Genomic DNA, 20,547 nt, shown 5'->3' with positions numbered 1-20,547 from the left:
TCCACTCCGGGATTTTGCGGCGGCAGCGGCGGGGCGGACTTTGTGGGCAAGGCACGCAGGGAAATTGAGTCCTGAGACGCGGACGGGTGACTAGGCGATGGGAGGAGGAACGCCCCTGAGACAAGTGTGGAGCACAGTTCTGACTGTAAAGGGTGCCTGACGTTTGGGGGTCTACGTGACCTCTCACGATACCCCCTGTGTTCTTTTTCCAAAGCTGCCTAATTGATCTCACACACTTTGAGGTAGCCGATAATAGGGCGTAAAGAGATGATTGGAATTTCAGGGTAGAATACTATGAGGCCAGTGTAAACAGGTGTTGTCCAGACTCTAAGGTCTTGCTACTGGAAGTGTTGGTCTACTGACTCGGAGCATTGACATCACCTAAGAAAGAGCTTGTTAGAAATGCAGAATCTTGCACCCACCCCAGACCTCCAGAATCAAAATCTGCATTTTAAACAAGATCTCCAGGAGGATTCCTATGCACATAGAGTGCGGAAATGCACTGTGCTAAGGATATTTGACCAGAAAAAAATGTTAACTACAGATTAAGTGGAAAGAGAAGGTGAGAAAAGAGTACAATACGATTTAAATCGCTTTAGGTATATGTTACAGAAGCATGCACCAAAATATTAAGAGGATTATTTGCGGCTGGTGGTGGTACCGACGAGCTTTCTTTTTCTTTAGTGTAAAGTTGCCTGATTTAGTAAATAAAAATGCAAAACAATTATTCGTTATGTATCTGAAATTCCAATTTAATTCGACTCCCCAATTTTATCTGGAAATCCTACTTTAGTGCTTTCCAATTTCTTCCAAATTGACTACAATGAACATGCATTGCTTTTGAACTTAGGCGAAAAATAGAAAACTAGAAAATGTAAACTAAGATGAGACTGTGTAATTCGTAGCCATGATTACCATTTCTTCTTTAAAGCGGAAGTCTGCAAGTCGTAACTCATTATTTACCCTCTAAGGTAACTTAAGGAATAAATTATTAGCAGCCATAACATGACGTGGTGCTGTGGAATGAATCAGACCTGGTTTGAAGGCAGAGCTCATCTGCTTCTGGGCCAAATAACCTTAAGCAGGACAGTTAATCTCTCCTGGTCTAAATTTACTTCTCTTTTTAATGGGAAAAAAAGAACCTGCCTTACTGGTTGTAGCGAGGTTCATGCAACAGGAACGCGCTTTGTGATTCCTAAAGCACTATGTCAGTCTTTACAGTTTACGAGCAATAGCAAAATCCTAGGATCGTGGCATCTTGGAGGACCGCTCTCCAACGGCGAGAGTAAACGAGACTTTCCTGGAACCCCGACTGTTTCATAAGGCCCCGGGACTCTTCCTACGTCTCTCAGCGGGGCTCTTCAAAGAGATAAATCAGCCGGAGGAGTTTCCGGTTATGTCTGCGCCCCACCACTCTCCCAAAATCCACGTGGGTTGAATTCTGAAAACCCCCGGGCTCTAGGACCACACTGGATGATCCGCCGCTTGGCAGCTGCCCGGCTCAACCGGGCTGTAAATTCCATCGTTGCAGCGTCATTGGCTTGAGAGCTTCCTGAAGGACAGCACCAACAGCCAATGGAAGGCCGCTATTCCCAGGCGGCCATGTCATAAGAGCCAATCAGGCCCTCATTTGGGCTTAACTCTTTAAAGGTGGGTTCGCGCCCCCTGAGAAAGTAGTTGGTAGTAAATGTGCCACGTCTTCTAAGAAGGGGGGAGTCCTAAACTTGCCTGAAGCCGTTGTCCCTAAGCCTTGAACTACGTTCTTAAATCTATGAAGTTGAGGGCCCTTTCGCTGTTTTTGTAGGGACTTCTTCCCTGCTTCAGCAACATGAGACTTGTCTTGTGCAACGCAGTCTTGATGCTGTTCGTCACTTCTTTGATTGGGGCTCTGATCCCTGAACCAGAAGTGAAAATTGAAGTTCTCCAGAAGCCATTCATCTGCCATCGCAAGACCAAAGGAGGGGATTTGATGTTGGTCCACTATGAAGGCTACTTAGAAAAGGACGGCTCCTTATTTCACTCCACGTAAGTAATTATGCCCCGCAGGTAAAATAATAATTAAGAATTCACTCACTTATGCCAGCTCTCCAGCAAGAAAGGTGGCTTGTACCTGGTTTTACCTCTTTTACAAAACCGAAATATCTTATTTCCTTCTTTGGGAAAGGAAATTGTTTAAAGCCAGTTTTATGTAGCGAGCGAGGCCTTTGAAGGTCTTACTGGAAACATGTGGTCTGGAAAAGGCTGTCAGTTTTTTTTATGATAAAAATTAGAACTAGAATCTTTGAAATATTGCAGAAATATATCTGGGTGTATAATTGGGCAATAAGTAGAAAAAGCCCTAAAGAATGCTCATATTTCAAACTCCATTTCTTAGAGAAAATGACTTGATTCCATTTTTAATGTGGTGTAGGTGATGTTCACCTAAAACTTCACAGCGACTTCAAAAGCAAACTACACAATCACTTATTTGCCTGTTGAAGGATATACTAATGCCGTTTCACTGACCTACTTTTGTTCTGATGGATGAAATTTTGGTCAAGGCACAGGACCATGATTTCAGTCATTTGCTTCTTTCTAGAGAGTCACACTTCATTCATGAGGTGGGTGTGGTTTTGGAAGTTTAGGTGAAGGATTTTCAGGTGGTTACACTATCATTTCTGTTCTATAAATGAAGAAATTGGAACATGGAAATGGTTTACAGCCTAATGATTTTCAATTAGGCATCGGTTCCATTCATTCCATTATGAAAGTATTTAGTGAGCATTTCCTTGATGTTAAGCCATGTTCTGGGTGCTAGGGAGATTCAGAAATTTTGGCTTCTAATCATCTTCATCTATTCATTAATCTGTCCATCTATCAAACTCTTATTGAATGGTCACAAGTCTGGTCCTGGAGACGCAAAGATGGCTAGAAGCAGGTTCTTGTCCTCTAACAGTATACCATCTACAGGTGGGAGGAAGACAAGTAAATAATGCAAGTGATACAGGGTACAGAATATTCAAAGTGCCAGCAAAGCGTAACTGCACCTGGAAGTAGTTATGCTCCATGGGGGTGGGGAAAGGGAAAAAATTCCCAGAGACCGTAATTGAAGTGAGCCTTGGAAGATGAGTGGAGGTTTCCAGGGGGAAAGTGGGGAAGGAAGGATGTTGTACGTAGAGGGAATAACATGAATTAAAACAGTGAATCTTCATAGCCCATCCTCGGCCTAGTTTTCTAATAAACTGCCTTTACTGGGCATTCAGATCTGGTCTCTCTTGAGGGTTGGGGAAATGAATGGGGCTCTTCTCTGAACTGTTAGCCCTGGGAAAAAGTTCCAGAAACATGGCTTGCCTTAGAATTCTCAACGGCCCTTTATTCTTGTCAACTAGGTGAATGCCACAGCCAACATTAAATGATGTGATTTGCATTTTGAATATTCAGTTACATTGTTATTTTTAGTCTGATCTCTTTTAGACTCAGCCTGACTTCTTTCAGATCTCTGAACCAAAAACCTGGGCTGACTTTGGTGGTAGCCATGGAATATTATTTAGTAGTTTGCTACTAAGTTCTAATACCTGATGAGGGGACTGTTATCATGCAGCCTCCATGTAAATGGTCAGAAGCTGCTAACTGTAAACATCATGAAGAAATACCATCAAATGGGCCGGGCGCAGTGGCTCACGCCTGTAATCCCAGCACTTTGGGAGGCCGAGGTGGGCGGATCGTGAGGTCAGGAGTTCAAGACCATCCTGGCCAACATGGTGAAACCCCTTCTCTACCAAAAATACAAAAATTAGCTGGATGTGGTGGCACACACATGTAGTCCCAGCTACTCAGGAGGCTGAGGCGGGAGAATCACTTGAACCTGGGAGGTGGAGGCTGCAGTGAGCCGAGAATGCACCACTGCACTCCAGCCTGAGCAACAGAGCGAGACTCTGCTCTGAAGAAAAAGAAATACCATCAAATGATCAGTTTGTAAGCACGTTTGCCATCTCTAGAACCATAACCTATGGGGTAAATTGCTTAGCCCTAACAAGAACTGTGCTAAAATTGTAGTCAGTAATGAGTAGTAGAATGTTTCCTGCTTTTTTCATTTCTAGCCTTCCCTAATTTTCTACAGTTGGCATTTTGTTCTTTGATCATTGGGCAAAATTACAGGAAAAAATGGCATTACCGAGATTTAGTAATCATGAAGCCTAGTACAGTGACTTCTTTTTCTTACCTACAAGATATCCTTGAATAGAATATTTTCCTTATTGCGCTGAAAGGGAGCTAAGTAGGGATCAGGCATTACTCAGCCCTCAAGCCCCCCTGTATTTAGTTCGGCAGGTTGGTTTTCCTAGGCTAGACTCTCTTCAGCTTATGATCCAGGACATCCTATTTCCCTCCTCCCCAGTTGATGTGGTTCGACTGTGTCCCCACCCAATTCTCATCTTAAATTGTAGCTCTCGTAATCCCCACATGTTGTGGGAGGGACCTGATGGGAAGTAACTGAATCATGAGGGCAGGTTTTTCCCATTCTGTCCTCCTTGTGATAGTAAGTAAGTCTCACGAGATCTGATGGTTTTATAAAAGGCAGTTCCTCTGCAAACTCATTCTTGCCTGCTACCATATAAGACATGCCTTTGCTCCTCCTTTGCCTTCCGCCATGATTGTGAGACCTCCCCAGCCATGTGGAACTGCAAGTCCATTAAACCTCCTTTACTTTATAAATTACCCAGTCTTGAATATTTTTTCATAGCAGTAGGAAAATGGACTAATACACCAGTCCTTGAGGGGCTACTCTTCCAGACTTTCCTATATAGCCCCACTATAGACCCCTGAGGAGGAAACCGGGGTAGGGTCTGAGTGGGGATTTAGGGATGAAAAGCAGCCTTTTCTACTCATCAGAGCCATCAGCAGGCCGCAGCTAAGGAAAGTTTGTAGCAGTATGTAAGACACTGTGCTTCTCACTCTCCATATTTGTGTGCATATGGACCCACATATGTTGGCAGTAAATTCTCCTTAGCCTTTCAATCTCCTTCCCAAACTCAGCCATTTTTCCATTATTTTCTCCCTGTTCTACAACCTAGTGGCCTTCCTGGGACAACATAACTTTGTGGTTAAGACCTTGAACTTCGGAGTTAGGTTTAAAGACTGGAACACTTAACCTGTGTTTCCTTATCTGTACAATGGGGTAGTAATGGTTCTTACATTATAAGCTTATTGTAAGGGTTCAGAGGCAAAACATAAAATAAAATTTAGAATAATTCCTGGTATACGACAAATGTTCAAATGGTTGTTAATTGTTTTTATTTCCTCTGTCTTTCTTAAGCCCAGTCAAGTATGTGAAATTTGCATCAAGAAAGATGCGCAGTGAATTGAATTCCTATAAACTTGACTTGGAGGTGTGTGTATGTGTGCAAATACAGAATAGCTGTATTTATTAAATTTTAAACTAATAAACTTAACCACTTACTGGTGGGAAAATGCACTAAAGAAATATTTTTAGAATTAGTAAGGAGTTGTAATGTGTTTTCTTTCTATCATAGTCACAAACATAACAATGGTCAACCCATTTGGTTTACCCTGGGCATCCTGGAGGCTCTCAAAGGTTGGGACCAGGGCTTGAAAGGAATGTGTGTAGGAGAGAAGAGAAAGCTCATCATTCCTCCTGCTCTGGGCTATGGAAAAGAAGGAAAAGGTAATAGTATTTCTGTATTTCTTACTATAGCACTAGAGTTGGTCTCTGGATTAGGAGACATAAGTTAGAGTCACTACAACTTTTTTTTTTCCCCTAGAAGTTAATAGGGGCATGTATTCCTTTAGCAACTGTATTATGTCTTGATTATCAATTGAAATGGCCAGTTTGTTTAATGTCTAAATGGGCAACTATACTAACAATAAAAAAAGAATATTGAGCTCTATTAATACTGTTCACCAATATGGTAGGTTTTAATTGTGATAAAATATACATAAAATTTTTCATTTGAACCATTTTTAAGTACACAGTTCAGTGGCATTAAATATATTCACATTATCGTGGAACCATCACCATTATCCATCTTCAGAACGTTCTCATCTTCCCAAACTGAAACTCACCAATTTACTGTAACAATGCAGAAAGAAAGATCCCTTAACATAAGTGTTTGGATGAGTTGAACCTGTGAAATAGGTTATTTTTATTATATAGATTATTAAAGTATTGAATACATTTTAGATGTGGGTTGTATATGGGTTGTACTTCACAAATATTAAGTCTCTCACAGCAAACTGGGAGTTCTTTTAATTGCCATTTTAAAATTTATTTATAAAGCTTTTAATAATGTATTTTTTTAAAAATCATAGAGCGACATGAAATGAATTTAATTCTCCCTGTGTCACAAAGCAGAAGCAAGCTGGCTAACTGGTCCGGATAGCTTTTGTGCTAGTTTTTCAGGGCAGACATATATACTGGTATTCAAGTGAGAACCCCTGCAACTTTCCAAAGAGCTGCTTTGTGATATATATCAAGAGGCCTGGGCCAGGCATGGTGGCTCACGCCTGTAATCCCAACACTTTGGGAGGCCAAGGAGGATGGATCACTTGAGGTCAGGAGTTCAAGACCAACCTGGCCAACATGGTGAAACCCTGTCTCTAGTAAAAATACAAAATTAGCTGAACATGGTGGCGTGCCCCTATAATCCCAGTTACTTAGGAGCCTGAGGCAGAAGAATTGCTTGAACATAGGAGACAGAGGTTGCAATGAGCCAAGAACATGCCACTGTACTCCAGCCTGGGGGATAGAGTGAGACTCTGTCTCAAAAAAAAAAAAAAAAAAAAAAAAGAGGTCTGAAGATGTCTATATGCATTTATTCTATAATTCCTTCAAACCTAAGGGAATAATTAGATATCAGGAAAAAATTTGTGAACAGGGATATCCATCATTGCATTGTTTCTAAGCAAAAAATTGGAACCGTCCTAAGTGGTATATTGATAAGAATTTAGCTAAATAAAATATGGCCCAGTTATTTAAAATGCCATTTCCAAAGAGTTTAAAAATTATATCTGAAATGTGTGAGATACAGTGTTATATATAAAAGTAGAAAATAAAGCTATAGTATATATAATGTGATAGTAAATATAGGAAAAAGTACATATACATAGTTAATCACAAGGAAATAAGAATGTTAAGAATGGACTGTGATACTGGGAATCATATTTATTTCTGGTTTTATCATCCAAGTACATGCTCTACAAGGAGCATGTATTCCTTACGTAATGAAGAAAAAAAAGTTTAAGTAGTCATCAGAACCAGACAACCACTCTGATACAGTATAAATACAGACTTCATAGCATCCTGAAGTCTTAGGTTAACCACTGACAAAGTGAGGAGTCAGGATTCCCAGCCCATTTCCTGAGAAGGAAAATAGATGCCATATGGGAAGCATTATGTATTCCAAAATATACAAATCTATATAAATCTTGTTCATAGGATAAGATTTACTAACCAATTTCAATTCTTCTTTTAGTTATAATCCTCTTTAGAGAAGAAAACCAAGTATGTAGAAAATTTTTTCTGATACTGAGAATTTTTTCATTTTATCTTTATTATCTCACCTTTAGTATTTATATACAGTAGTCCCCCTTTACCTGTGGTTTCACTTTCTACAGTTTTAGTTACCTGTGGTCAACTGCAGTCTGAAAATATTAAGGTATTTTGAGAATGAGAGACAGATCACATTCACATAACTTTTCTTGTGATATGTTGTTGTAATTGTTCTATTTTATTATGTTTAATCTGTTACTGTGACTATTTTATAAATTAAACTTTATCACAGATATGCATGTATAGGAAAAAGCATTGTATATATAGGGTTTGGTACTATCCACGGTTTCAGGCATCCAATGCGGTTCTTGGGACATACCCAAGGGGGGACTACTGTATGTTGTTTTCGTCCATTACTCTTTCTCATACTATATTTAACTCAAGTTTACTTCACAATAAGTAGAGATCTAAATTTGAGTCATTTCCTTCAAACTGAATGCCATGAAACTAATTTTTCTAATCTGTATTTAACACTAATTTTGTAGTCTTTTAGTACATGCTTGCATGCCTCTTTTGGAAAGATACCAGTTTTATCAGCAACCTAGCGCGTGTCGCATCTCTGTCTAGATCTGAAATGGTAAGCTTCAGGACACTTTATAAGTCTTCTCTTTGGAATTTATGAATGCCCTTTCATGGAAATATGTGGGATGGGGGGAGGACGACTAAGAAATATTTAACATGTTTACTCAGACCTGTATGTTAAATATAGTTATAAGGAAACAAGTTTGAGGAAAACAATTGTCCATACTCCACAGATGGGTGTTCGTTTGTTTTAGGTTCCTGGGATTTTAACAAAGCTCTTTTCACTTTTAAAGATTTTTAGTCTCCCTTCTCAGAAATTCATTTTAATTTCTCCCGTCCCATGAAATGTCTTCAACATATATATAATGTTCTATGTCTGAGGTAGTGTTTCCTAACTTTCTGAAATTGTTAAACCTTCCTGCATTATTTTTAAAGCCTGTGAGAAAATTATACCTCAGTAACATGTATTGAGAGTTTACTATTTGTCAAGCTTAATGCTAAGTATTTTGCATGGATTTTTCTCCCTTTATCCTCCCAACAGACTCTTGAGGTAGGAAATTTATTATCTGCATTTTATAGATGAAGAAATTGAGGCTTAGAGATGGGCAAATGTAAACTTCAGTCTCAGACAGTGTGACACCAGAGCTCACTCAATTATATAGGTAGAAATGCCTTCCAGTGGTAGAAATGGCAATACTATATGTATTTCTAGGTCAGGACTTTCTGACCAAAAAGTTAGTTTATTACTTATAATATACTTAACTCCGAATTATCTAAAACCCTTTAAGTCCTTCTTCACATACAATATATATTAATTATATTAGAAATTTAATACCCAAGCCATTAGGTACATCTCTATGTGTATATATATATATGCATTGTGTGTGTATTTACATTTTAATTGCTAAGCCAAAGATAGAATGCTTTTGCTTTGCTAGTTTATATTATTTCTTCTTTTACTCTATTCTATTTGAGTAAAATATAATATACATAATTTTCATCATATATGACAATCTTAGGAAGGCTCTTTAATTCAGTTAAAAAAAATACTTTGTTCATTACCATAAATTTTCTATTATTAAAACTTTTGGCTCTTTTAAAACTTTCTGCCTTCTCTCCTCATGTCAGGTAAAATTCCCCCAGAAAGTACACTGATATTTAATATTGATCTCCTGGAGATTCGAAATGGACCAAGATCCCATGAATCATTCCAAGAAATGGATCTTAATGATGACTGGAAACTCTCTAAAGATGAGGTGACCTTCCCTTCTTCCTACTCCTCTTTCTGCTCTTCTTTGGTTGTTTGGGGTTTTGTTTTGTTTCTGTAACTCACTTTTTAAATATGTGTATATTTAAAATTTACTTTTATTTAGATAACATTTATTTATAAGTTTTCTTAAAATACTGATGCTTTGAAAGTGGACTTTTTCATAATAAATCATTGTTTTGGAGAGAAATATATTAAGACTTAAAAAGCACCGTTCAATCGTTTGCTTTTTTTCTTCCCAGTGCTTAGGGTTCACTGTATCTTATTCTTACCCTTCGCTCTTTGAAAAAACCATTTTGCCAAGACTGTTTCCATCTGGAGTTACTGTATAAGAAGCTAGCTGTCCTGAGAAATATCTCATGTGGACAGTTTCTGTTAAAACTGTAGACTGGCTGTTAAATACATCTTGTAGTGTTTTCCTAGCAATTAACAGCAAGCAACTTACCTGCTCAGTTTTGTTCAGGTTGCCCCAGATAAAGGAGACCCCAGCCTGGGTTTTACACAGCAGGGCTCCAGCCCCATCAAAGTCTGAGCCTTTGGGTAAAGAGAAAGGAAAAAGAGGCTTCTCCTTATAATTCGGCCATTGTTACACATAACCTGTCTTAGTCTGGCTGCTGTAGGGAAAGAAGTGGAGGGAGATATTTATCCCTGTTTTTTATCTACTCATATTCCATTCTGTCCTGACTGGTCAGATATCAAGTCCCTTTCTATGCTTTGATCAAATTCATTCTAATGGCCAGGAAATGATTAAGTCTTGAATAAGCCAAATTGTTACGAACCAGGGGTTCATGATCCACAGCCACTAAATTTATAACACCTCATAGTGTTACCAGTCATATGACTTTTTCTTCCATCCAAGATAAATTTTAATTCCCTTTCATTAAATAATTTTGAATATATAACAAGTCAGATGGTTCAAAACAAAAAGATATTTATGTATTTCCTGAGACGGAGTCTTGCTCTGTTGCCCAGGCTAGAGTGCAGTGGCAAAATCTCAGCTCACTGCAACCTCCGCCTCCCAGGTTCAAGCAATTCTCCTGCCTCAGCCTCCCAAGTAGCTGCACCACCATACCCAGCTAATTTTTGTATTTTTAGTAGAGATGGGGGTTTCACGGTGTTGGCTAGGCTGGTCTCGAACTCCTGACCTCGTGATCCCCCCACCTTGGCCTTCCAAAGTGCTGGGATTACAGATGTGAACCACCGTGCCCAGCAGAAAGACATTTATTTAAAAGTCTTGGCTGGGCGAGGTGGCTCACACTTGTAATCCTAGCACTTTGGAAGGCTGAGGCAGGAAGATTGCTTGAGGCCAAGACTTCAAGACCAACCTGGCCAACATAGGAAGACTTTGTTTCTATTATTTACATTTTTTTTTTAGACAGTCTCGCTGTGTTACCAGGCTGGATTGCAGTGGGGTGATCTCAGCTCACTGCAACCTCCACCTCCCAGGTTCAAGCGATTCTTCTGCCTCAGCCTCCCAGGTAGCTGGGACTACAGGTGCACGCCACCACAACCAGCTAATTGTTGTATTTTTAGTAGAGATGGGGTTTCACCATGTTGGCCACGATGGTTTCGAGCTCCTGAACTTGTGATCTGCCTGCCTCGGCCTCCCAAAGTGCTGGGATTACAGGCCTGAGCTAGCGCACCCGGCCTATTATTTACATATTTTTAAAAGTCTTTCTCCTACCCACATCCTCTTCTATTCTATTGTTCCCACATCCAGTTTTATTAATTACTTTTTTCTTTCTTTCTGTTTTTTTTTTTTTTTTTTTTTGTAGAGATGAAGTGTTGCTATGTACAGGCATGTACCACTGCATCCGGCTCAGTTTTATTAGTTTCTAATATATCCTTCCAATGTTTCTTTCTGCAAATCCAAATATACTCTTATTTCCCCCTTTCTTATACAAAAGGTAGCAAACTATACATACTGTTTTGTCATTTTGCTTTATTCACACAATATATCCTAGAAATACATTCTACATTAATCCATAGAGTTTCATCTCTCCCCCACCCCTTTTTTAAAAAACTGCATTAAATCACTTTAACTTAAAAATAAATATATACTATATGTGTACTTCTTGAAAGCTGGGGGAGAGAGGATTTGAAATTGCTGGTCTAAACAGAAGGAAGAGAGGCGATGTGATTAAAACTGAAAATGTAGGCTGATTTGCATTGTGGTGAATCTTGTGGGAAATTGAAAACAATATTTATATTTTTAAATATCTGAATGAAATGAAAATGGATACCGGGCATGGTGGCTCACACCTGTAATCCCAGAACTTTGGGAGGCCGAGGCAAGCAGATCTTCTGAGGTCAGGAGTTCGAGACCAGCCTGGCCAACATGGTGAAACCCTGTCTTCTACTAAAAATACAAAAATTAGCCAGGCATGGTGGCAGGTGCCTGTAATCCCAGCTACTAGGGAGGCTGAGGCAGGTGAATCGCTTGAACCTGGGAGTTGGAGGTTGCAGTGGGCCGAGATCGCACCACTGTACTCCAGCCTGCGTGACAGAGCGAGACTCCACTTCAAAAAAAAAAAGAAAAGAAAAAAAAATGAAAATGGAAAATTGTAGTCTAGGCACTTATCAGGCCTGACTTTCTGAGATTGGAAGGTTGTGATTAGACTTAATCAGTGTGGCATGATCATAACCAAACCCAGAAGACCCACTACTTGCAGACATTTATTCAAGTCAAAGATGCCACTATTTAGTTTTAAGAGAAGTGTCCATGGGGTGCAGTGGCTCATGCTTCTAATCCCAGCACTTTGGGAGGCTGAGGCAGGTCAATTGCTTCAGCCCAGGAGTTCAAGACCAGCCTAGGCAACATGGTGAAACCCCATCTCTACAAAAAATATAAAAGTTAACCAGATGTGGTAGCGCATGCCTATAGTCCCAGATACCTGTGAGGCTGAGGTAGGAGGATTGCTTGAGCCTGGGAGGCAGAGGTTGCAGTGAGCCAAGATGGTGCCACTGGGATTACAGATGCATGCAACCACACCTGGCTAACCATTTTTGTGTGTTTTTAGTGAAGATGGGGTTTCATTATGTTGGCCAGGCTGATCTCCAACTCCTGACCTCAAGTGATCTTCCCACTTGGGCCTCCCAAAGTGCTGGGATAACAGGCGTGAGCCACCACACCTGGCCCTGCCTTTGAGCAGTATTTTGTGTCTCCACTGTAGCAGTTTAGCAACAGTTTTTTTAAGGGAAAAAGTTTCTTATAATTTTTTAACTATCATTAGAACTATGTCATAAAATGGCTGTTTAGAAGTTATTATATTTAGTTAACTATTATAATAAGTTATTATATTTAGTTAACTGAACTAAATTTAGAACTAAATTTAGTTCAGTTAACTAAATATAATAACAGTCCATGTCTGTGATATTGACTGGCTTAATGTGGGTATCTTATGAATCCAAGTTATTAATGGGATCTGTTATTTTGTAGGTTAAAGCATATTTAAAGAAGGAGTTTGAAAAACATGGTGCGGTGGTGAATGAAAGTCATCATGATGCTTTGGTGGAGGATATTTTTGATAAAGAAGATGAAGACAAAGATGGGTTTATATCTGCCAGAGAATTTACATATAAACACGATGAGTTATAGAGATACATCTACCCATTTAATATAGCACTCATCTTTCAAGAGAGGGCAGTCATCTTTAAAGAACATTTTATTTTTAAACAACGTTCTTTCTTGCTTTGCTTTTTATTTTTATATATTTTTTCTGACCCCTATTTAAAGAACCCCTTAGGGTTTCTAAGTACCTATTTCTTTCTGGTAAGTTATTGGGAAGAAAAAGCTAATTTGTCTTTGAATAGAAGACTTCTGGACAATTTTTCACTTTCACAGATATGAAGCTTTGTTTTACTTTCTTACTTGTAAATTTAAAATGTTGCAACTGGGAACATACCACGACATGAGACCAGGTTATAGCACAAATTAGCACCCTATATTTCTGCTTCCCTCTATTTTCTCCAAGTTAGAGGTCAACATTTGAAAAGCCTTTTGCAATAGCCCAAGGCTTGCTATTTTCATGTTATAATGAAATAGTTTATCTGTAACTGGTTCTGAGTCTCTGCTTGAGGACCAGAGGAAAATGGTGGTTGGACTTGACTTGTTAATGGCTACTGCTTTACTAAGGAGATGTGCAATGCTGAAGTTAGAAACAAGGTTAATAGCCAGGCGCAATGGCTCACGTCTGTAATCCCAACACTTTGGGAGGCTGAGGCGGGTGGATCACCCAAGGTCGGGATTTCGAGAACAGCCTGACCAACATGGAGAAACCCCGTCTCTACTGAAAATACAAAATTAGCCAGGCATGGTGATGCGTGCCTGTAATCCCAGCTACTCAGGAAGGCTGAGGCAGCAGAATGACGTGAACCTGGAGGCGGAGGTTGCGGTGAGACGAGATCATGCCATTGCACTCCAGCCTGGACACTCTGTCTCAAAAAAAAAAAAAGAAAACATGGTTAATAACATATAAATATGTATGCATTGAGACATGCTACCTAGGACTTAAGCTGATGAAGCTTGGCTCCTAGTAATTGGTGTCCTATTATGATAAATAGGACAAATCATTTATGTGTTAGTTTCTTTGTAATAAAATTTATCAATATGTTATAGATGAGGTAGAAAGTTATATTTATATTCAATGTTTACTTCTTAAGGCTAGCGGAATATCCTTCCTGGTTCTTTAATGGTATATTTAAGTCTATAGTATATTATACTACAATAACATTGTATCGTAAGATAAAGTAGTAAACCAGTCTACATTTTCCCATTTCTGTCTTATCAAAAACTGAAGTGGGCTGGGGGTGGTGGCTCATGCCTGTAATCCCAGCACTTTGGGAGGCCAAGGAGGCTGGATCTCTTGAGGTCAGGAGTTTAAGACCAGCCTGGCCAACATGGTGAAACCCCGTCTCTACTAAAAATACAAAAATTAGTCACACCTGTAGTCCCAGCTACTTGGGAGGCTGAGACAAGAGATTTGCTTGAACCCGGGAGGTGGAGGTTGCGGTGAGCCAAGATTGTGCCACTGTACTCCAGCCCGGGTGACAGAGCAAGACTCCATCTCAAAAAAAAAAAAAAAAAGAAAAATTAAGCAGACCTACAGCAGCTACTATTGAATAAATACCTATCCTGGACTTAAAAAAATAAAAAAAAAAATTATAATTTTATTTTAAATTGGCTTTTATCTTTAATTTTTTTTTAAGTCATCAAATCTTCATTTTCTAAGAATAGCCCTTTATAGTGTACAAAATGATATTAAGTGCATTATTATCTTTGATTTTCATGGCTCTGAGTCATAAAATAAGCTGGTGGATCTCACTATACCTAATTTATAGATGAGGAAATTGTCATTCAAAAAGATTGATTGTTATGCCCAGGGTTAGCACTAACCTGTGGTAATCAGTATTCAGTCCCCAAGTTCAGTGTCTTCTACTGCCCTCTACTAATGAAAAAGTGAAATTTTTCCTTGTGCCTAATTCTCTCTTTAGTTTGCTGTTCCGTTGTTTATCTTTGAGTCTTCATTCTCTGAAGATGGCTTTCTGCCTGTTTCTGGTACATTAGAATTCTCACTATATCGAAATGGCTCCAGATTCATAGCATAATCTTGCAGTTAGCTCTGAATTGCCTCAAAAACCCTGAACAACACGAAGTTCCAGATGTGTTTTACTTCTTTCATTCCTATTTACCCCCATTTGTTGTTTAAAAAGAATTATGAACAATTATTACATCATATGTAGACCACTTTCACTGATTATATATTGATGTTTTCCTCAGTAAAACATAAAGTTCTTAACAAGACTATACTGTAACACTTTTCTCCAACAAAATCAGCTGTGTGTTAAAAACTATTAAGTCATTGCTAATGTTTTAAGCCATAATACAGACAGCCTTATACTCTATGACGGGAGGAGAGAGAGTAGTTTGTCCTACGGTGCTACTCTGCAAAAACATTACTGATGCTATCTATAGTAGGGCAAGAAAAGTAAAAAGAGTTTTGATTATTCAGGCAGCATTTTTAAAAACCTGTGAATTTGTATCAGTTCTCATCTAAACATTTGGACACAAGTATAAAATGAAAACATATGCACAAGTTTTGGTTTTTAAGTTACCTGTTTTTTTTGGTTTCACTGTACCTTTGCACCTTCTGTTAGTGGGAATGATCAGACATGAACTGTGACTTCACATGTATAGTCATACCTCGCTTAACGATGGAGACGCACTCTGAGAAATGTCTAATTAGGTTATTTCATTGTTGTGGGAACATCATAGAGTATACTTACACAAACCTAGATAGTGCAGCCTGCTACACATGTAGAATATGTATATAGCCAATTCTCCTAGGCTACAGCATGTTGCTGTTCTGAATCTTGTAGGTAATTATAACACAATGGCAAGTGTCTGCTTATCCAAACATATCTAATCATAGAAAAGATACTATAACAATATGGTATAAAAGATTTTGTAAAAAATCTGGTCAGGTGCAGTCGTTCATGCCTGTAATCCTAGCACTTTGGGAGGCTGAGGCAGGTGGATTGCTTGATCCCAGAAGCTCAAAACCAGCCTGGGCAACATGGCGAAACACCGTCTCTACTAAAAGTACAAAAACTGAGGTTGGAGGATCATCTGAGCCTGGGGAGGTCAAAGCTGCAGTGAGCCATGATCATACCACTGCGCTCCAGCCTGGGTGACAGAGTGACAACCCATCTCAAAAAAAAAAAAAAAAAAAAAAAAATATATATATATATATATAGTATACCTGTATAGGGCACTTACTAATGGAGCTGACTGGAAGTTGCTCTGGATGAATTAGTGGTGAGTGAATGTAAAGGCCTAGGACATTACTGTACACTACTGTAGACTTTATAAACACTGTACACTTAGGCGACACTAAATTTATAAGAAATGTTTTTCTTCTGATTGGTGGTGGTGCCTCATGCCTATAATCCCAGCATTATGGGAGGCCGAGGTGGGTGGATCACTTGAGGTCATGAGTTTGGGACCAGCGAGGCCAGCATGGCTAAACCCCATCTCTATTAAAAATACAATAATTAGCCAGGTGTGGTGGTACATGCATGTAGTCCCAGCTAATTGAGAGGCTGAGGCAAGAGAAATGCTTGAATCCAGTAGGCAGAGGTTGTAGTGAGCCAAGATCAAAACAGTGCAACTCTAACCTGGGCAACAGAAGAGCAAGACTGTCTCAAAAAAAAAATTTTTTTTCTACAATTTTTATAGAAATAATAAAAAACTAAGCTTACTGTAAATTTTCTAGTTTAGAAACTTTTATTTAAAAACAATTTTTGGACTCTTCTAGTAATAACGTAGCTTAAAACACATTGTACAGCTGTACAAGAATATTTTCTTTATATCCTTATTATATAAGCTTTTATATATTTAAATTTTGAATTTTTAAACTTTTTGGTCAAAAACCAAGACAAACACACTAGCCTAGGTCTATGCAGGGTCAGGATCAAGACGTCCCTAGCAGGTGACAGGAATTTTTCAACTCCATTATAATCTGTGGGGCCATCATCATATATATATGGTACGTTGACCAAAACGTGTTGTGCCATGACTGTATAATTTGCGTCAATACTGCTCAATGTGCCATATTTAAATTTACATGACTATATTGTGATATTCTTTTCAAAATAAAATTTATTTGGGAAATAACTGATTTTGTGAAAAATTCTTCAACACCAATTTCCTCAGTAGTTGTATTGATTTTCTTACCTATTATTCTAAATTTTATACCAAAAGTGAGGAAGATGGACAGGTAGTGGAAGGAGAGGGGTACAGCGACACTTTGAACGTGCCTCTGATTATCTGCTCTGTATAGGTATATTTGTAAGAAAAGCTGTGGTTTGATTTAAGTTGCTTTGAAATATGCATTAAGTCTTGACCTTTAGCATGATAGTTAATAGTTAATTCTTAGCACTGAAGAAAGTGTTTTTGGTTTCTTGAGGGGGAGGAGGGAGGGTGATGGTTATTGTCACTGTTGTTTTGGTTTAGGGTTTTATCGTGTGTAGCAGGTGGACACAATGATTTATGCCTACTGCGTAAATCAGCGCTATAAAATACCCTCTGTGATTAAACGAAATGCGGGGTTGCCATGAAAATAACAAGAAACAGTGATTTTTGATTCAGATGAAGAATCTAGCCATTTGGATATGTCCTTGTGGAAATGAATTTGTAGTTTTTATATTGTTAATGATGTGCGGGATATTGCTTATATTTCTTTCTTTTTCTTTTTTCTTTTGTTGTTGTTGTTGAGACAGAGTTTCACTCTTGTTGCCCAGGCTGGAGTCCAGTGGCGCGATCTCGGCTGACCACAACCTCCGCCTCCCAGGTTCAAGAGATTCTCCTGCCTCAGCCTCCAGAGTAGCTGGGATTACAGGCATGCACCACCATGCCCAGCTAATTTTTTTTTTTTTTTTTTTTTTTTTTTAAGTACAGACAGGGTTTCTCCATGTTGGTCAGGCTGGTCTTGAACTCCCGACCTCAGGTAATCCACCTGCCTCAGCCTCCCAAAGTGCTGGGATTACAGGTGTAAGCCACCGTGCCCAGCCTATCGCTTATATTTCTGATGCTATGTGGAGGTCAGCATGCTATCTCCCCCCGTTGAACTGTGTATATATAGGTGATTTCTCAGTGTTGTTTGGAAATTGCAAAAGGAGAAAAAGGAATTTGGTGGCATGTTATGGGAAAATATATTCTGTTACCTTTTTATTAAAAAGGTAAATTATAGGCTGAGTGTGGTGGCTCATGCCTGTACTCCCAGCACTTTGGGACGCTGAAGTGGGGGATCACTTGAGGTCAGGTGTTCGAGACCGACCTGGTCAACATGGTGAAACCTCATCTGTATTAAAAATGCAAAAATTAGCCAGGCATGATGGTACACAAATGTAATCCCAGCTACTAGGGAGGCTGAGGCAGGAGAATCATTTGAACCTGGGAGGTGGAGGTTGCAGTGAGCCAAAATTGTGCTACTTCATTCCAGCATGGGTAGCAGAGCAAGACTCCATCTCAAAAAAAAAAAAAAAAAAAAAAAAAAAAAGAGCACTATCAGATGCAGGGAGAAACAAAAAATGAAAAAAGTAAATTAGCATTATAATAATAACCCTAGGAAAATAAAAAAGAACTTCTTTTCCAGAGATGCAGAGCACTTGGACATAAGAATTTTTGTTTTTTGTTTCTTGCCCATTTTACCTTAAATTGAAATCTAAGATATCTAAATGATTATAAACTTATATGCTCATTTAAAAGCATTACTATGCATTACTATTATAGTACTTCTAGTACTTCTGTCTCTTAATATCCTTAGCATTCTTTTTTTTTATTTTTTATTTTTTGAGACAGAGTCTCACTCTGTCGCCCAGGCTGGAGTGCAATGGCGCGATCGTGGCTCACTGCAAGCTCCGCCTCCTGGGTTCACACCATTCTCCCGCCTCAGCCTCCCAAGCAGCTGGGACTACAGGTGCCCACCACCATGCCCGGCTAATTTTTTGTATTTTTAGTAGAGACGGGGTTTCACCATGTTAGCCAGCATGGTGTTGATCTCCTGACCTCGTGATCTGCCAGCCTCGGCCTCCCAAAGTGCTGGGATTACAGGCGTGAGCCACCGCGCCCAGCCAGTACTTCTGTCTCTTAATATCCTCAGTATTCTTTCTTTTTCTTTCTTTTTTTTTTTTTAATCTCAGCTCACTGCAACCTCCCAGGTTCAAGTGATCTTCCCACCTCAGTCTTCTGAGTAGCTGGGACTACAGACACATGCCAACACACCCAGCTAATTTTTGTATTTTTAGTAGAGATGGGGTTTCACCATGTTGGTCAGGTTGGTCTCGAACACCTGAACTCAGATGATCTGCCCACCTCAGCCTCCGAAAGTGCTGGGATTATAGGCGTGAGCCACTGTGCCTGGCCAGCATTCTTTTTAGTAGGGTTTGTGTATTCCCTTTAGTACAATGAAATCCATACATTCTTACCTTGGGTTTGAAGCCTGTTTGAAGATAAATGATTTTTTCTTTAAAATGCTGTTTTGGTCTCCTTTACCTTTGCCTCGTCTACCTCCAGCTCCTTACTTTAGGCTAACTGCAGAAGGAGGCCGTAGCAAACATTGCTGTCAGGGCTCTGTCCACAAGTAAAATGAGACGCACACCTTAGTTCTTCTTAAAGGTTGCAGAAAAGTAGCAGTGATTCACATTTTAGTGCACGGCAGAATCACATGGGATGTATTAAAAGTGCAGACTCCTGAATCCCCAGAGATTCTCATTAATTATTGGATTGGGTCTGTGAATCTGCAGTTTTTGTTGTTGTTGAGACAGAGTCCTGCTTTGTCACCCAGGCTAGAGTGCAGTGGCACGATCTCAGCTCACTGCAACATATGCCTCCCAGGTTCAAGTGATTCTCCTGCCTCAGCCTCCCAAGTAGCTGGGACTAAAGGTGCATGCCAGCCTGCCTGGCTAATTTTTGTATTTTTAGTAGAGTCCAGGTTTCACCATGTTGGCCAGACTGGTTTCAAACTCTTGACCTCAAGTGATTCCCCCACCCACCTCAGCCTCCCAAAGTCCTGGGATTACAGGTGTGAGCCATCACGCTGGGCCTGAATCTGCATTTTAACATGCTTGCTGATGACCCTGACGCAGGTGGTCCAAAAACCTGAATTTGAGGGACAGATAACTTCACTAGTTCCCTGCCCTTGTAAATACAGTCTCCTATATTTGTATTTTCTATGAACATTCTTTTATGTATTCCAGAAAGCATTGTGCATTGGGGCAACTAATTGTGCCTCAAAATGAGTATAAAGGCCAAAAGATAAGTTGTGTAGAGATACCATCCTCCCCAGGGTTAGAATTCTTTTATGGGCTGGGTGCAGTGGCTGACACCTGTAATCCCAGCACTTTGGGAGGCCGAGGCAGGCAGACCACGAGGTCAAGAGATCGAGACCATCTGGCCAACATGGTGAAACCCGGTCTCTACTACAAATACAAAAATAAGCTGGGTGTGGTGGTGCGTGCCTGTAGTCCCAGCTACTTGGGAGACTGAGGGAGGAGAATTGCTTGAATTCAGGAGGCAGAGATTGCAGTGAGCCGAGATCGCACCACTGCACTCCAGCCTGATGACAGACTGAGACTCTGTCTCAAAAACAACAACAACAACAAAAAAAACTATTTTTTTTATGATTGAATTATTACGGCAAAAAGTTAATGG

General features: G+C 39.6%; 1 protein-coding gene across 1 annotated transcript; it reads left to right on the top strand.

Annotated features, from left to right (window-relative positions):
• Nucleotides 1–1,097: 1,097 nt before the first annotated feature.
• Nucleotides 1,098–17,010, top strand: FKBP14 (FKBP prolyl isomerase 14). The gene is made up of 4 exons (XM_050783260.1): nucleotides 1,098–2,025; nucleotides 5,511–5,662; nucleotides 9,197–9,324; nucleotides 12,775–17,010. Exons 1-4 carry the CDS (start codon nucleotides 1,829–1,831, stop codon nucleotides 12,931–12,933), a joined length of 636 nt encoding a protein of 211 aa, XP_050639217.1. The 5' UTR covers nucleotides 1,098–1,828; the 3' UTR covers nucleotides 12,934–17,010.
• The last annotated feature ends 3,537 nt before the right edge of the window (nucleotides 17,011–20,547 follow it).

The sequence above is a fragment of the Macaca thibetana genome, chromosome 3 (genome assembly GCF_024542745.1).
Source record: "Macaca thibetana thibetana isolate TM-01 chromosome 3, ASM2454274v1, whole genome shotgun sequence".
NCBI classification, from domain to species: Eukaryota; Metazoa; Chordata; class Mammalia; order Primates; family Cercopithecidae; genus Macaca; species Macaca thibetana.
This window is presented reverse-complemented; position numbering and strand designations above follow the sequence as displayed.

Excerpts from the sequence above, each read along its gene's own strand:
- FKBP14 (XM_050783260.1), top strand. The coding sequence starts at position 1,829 with ATGAGACTTGTCTTGTGCAACGCAGTCTTGATGCTGTTCGTCACTTCT. Across the intron at positions 2,026-5,510 it reads GGCTCCTTATTTCACTCCAC|TCACAAACATAACAATGGTC; the intron begins GTAAGTAATTAT and ends TTTCTATCATAG. Across the intron at positions 9,325-12,774 it reads GGAAACTCTCTAAAGATGAG|GTTAAAGCATATTTAAAGAA; the intron begins GTGACCTTCCCT and ends GTTATTTTGTAG.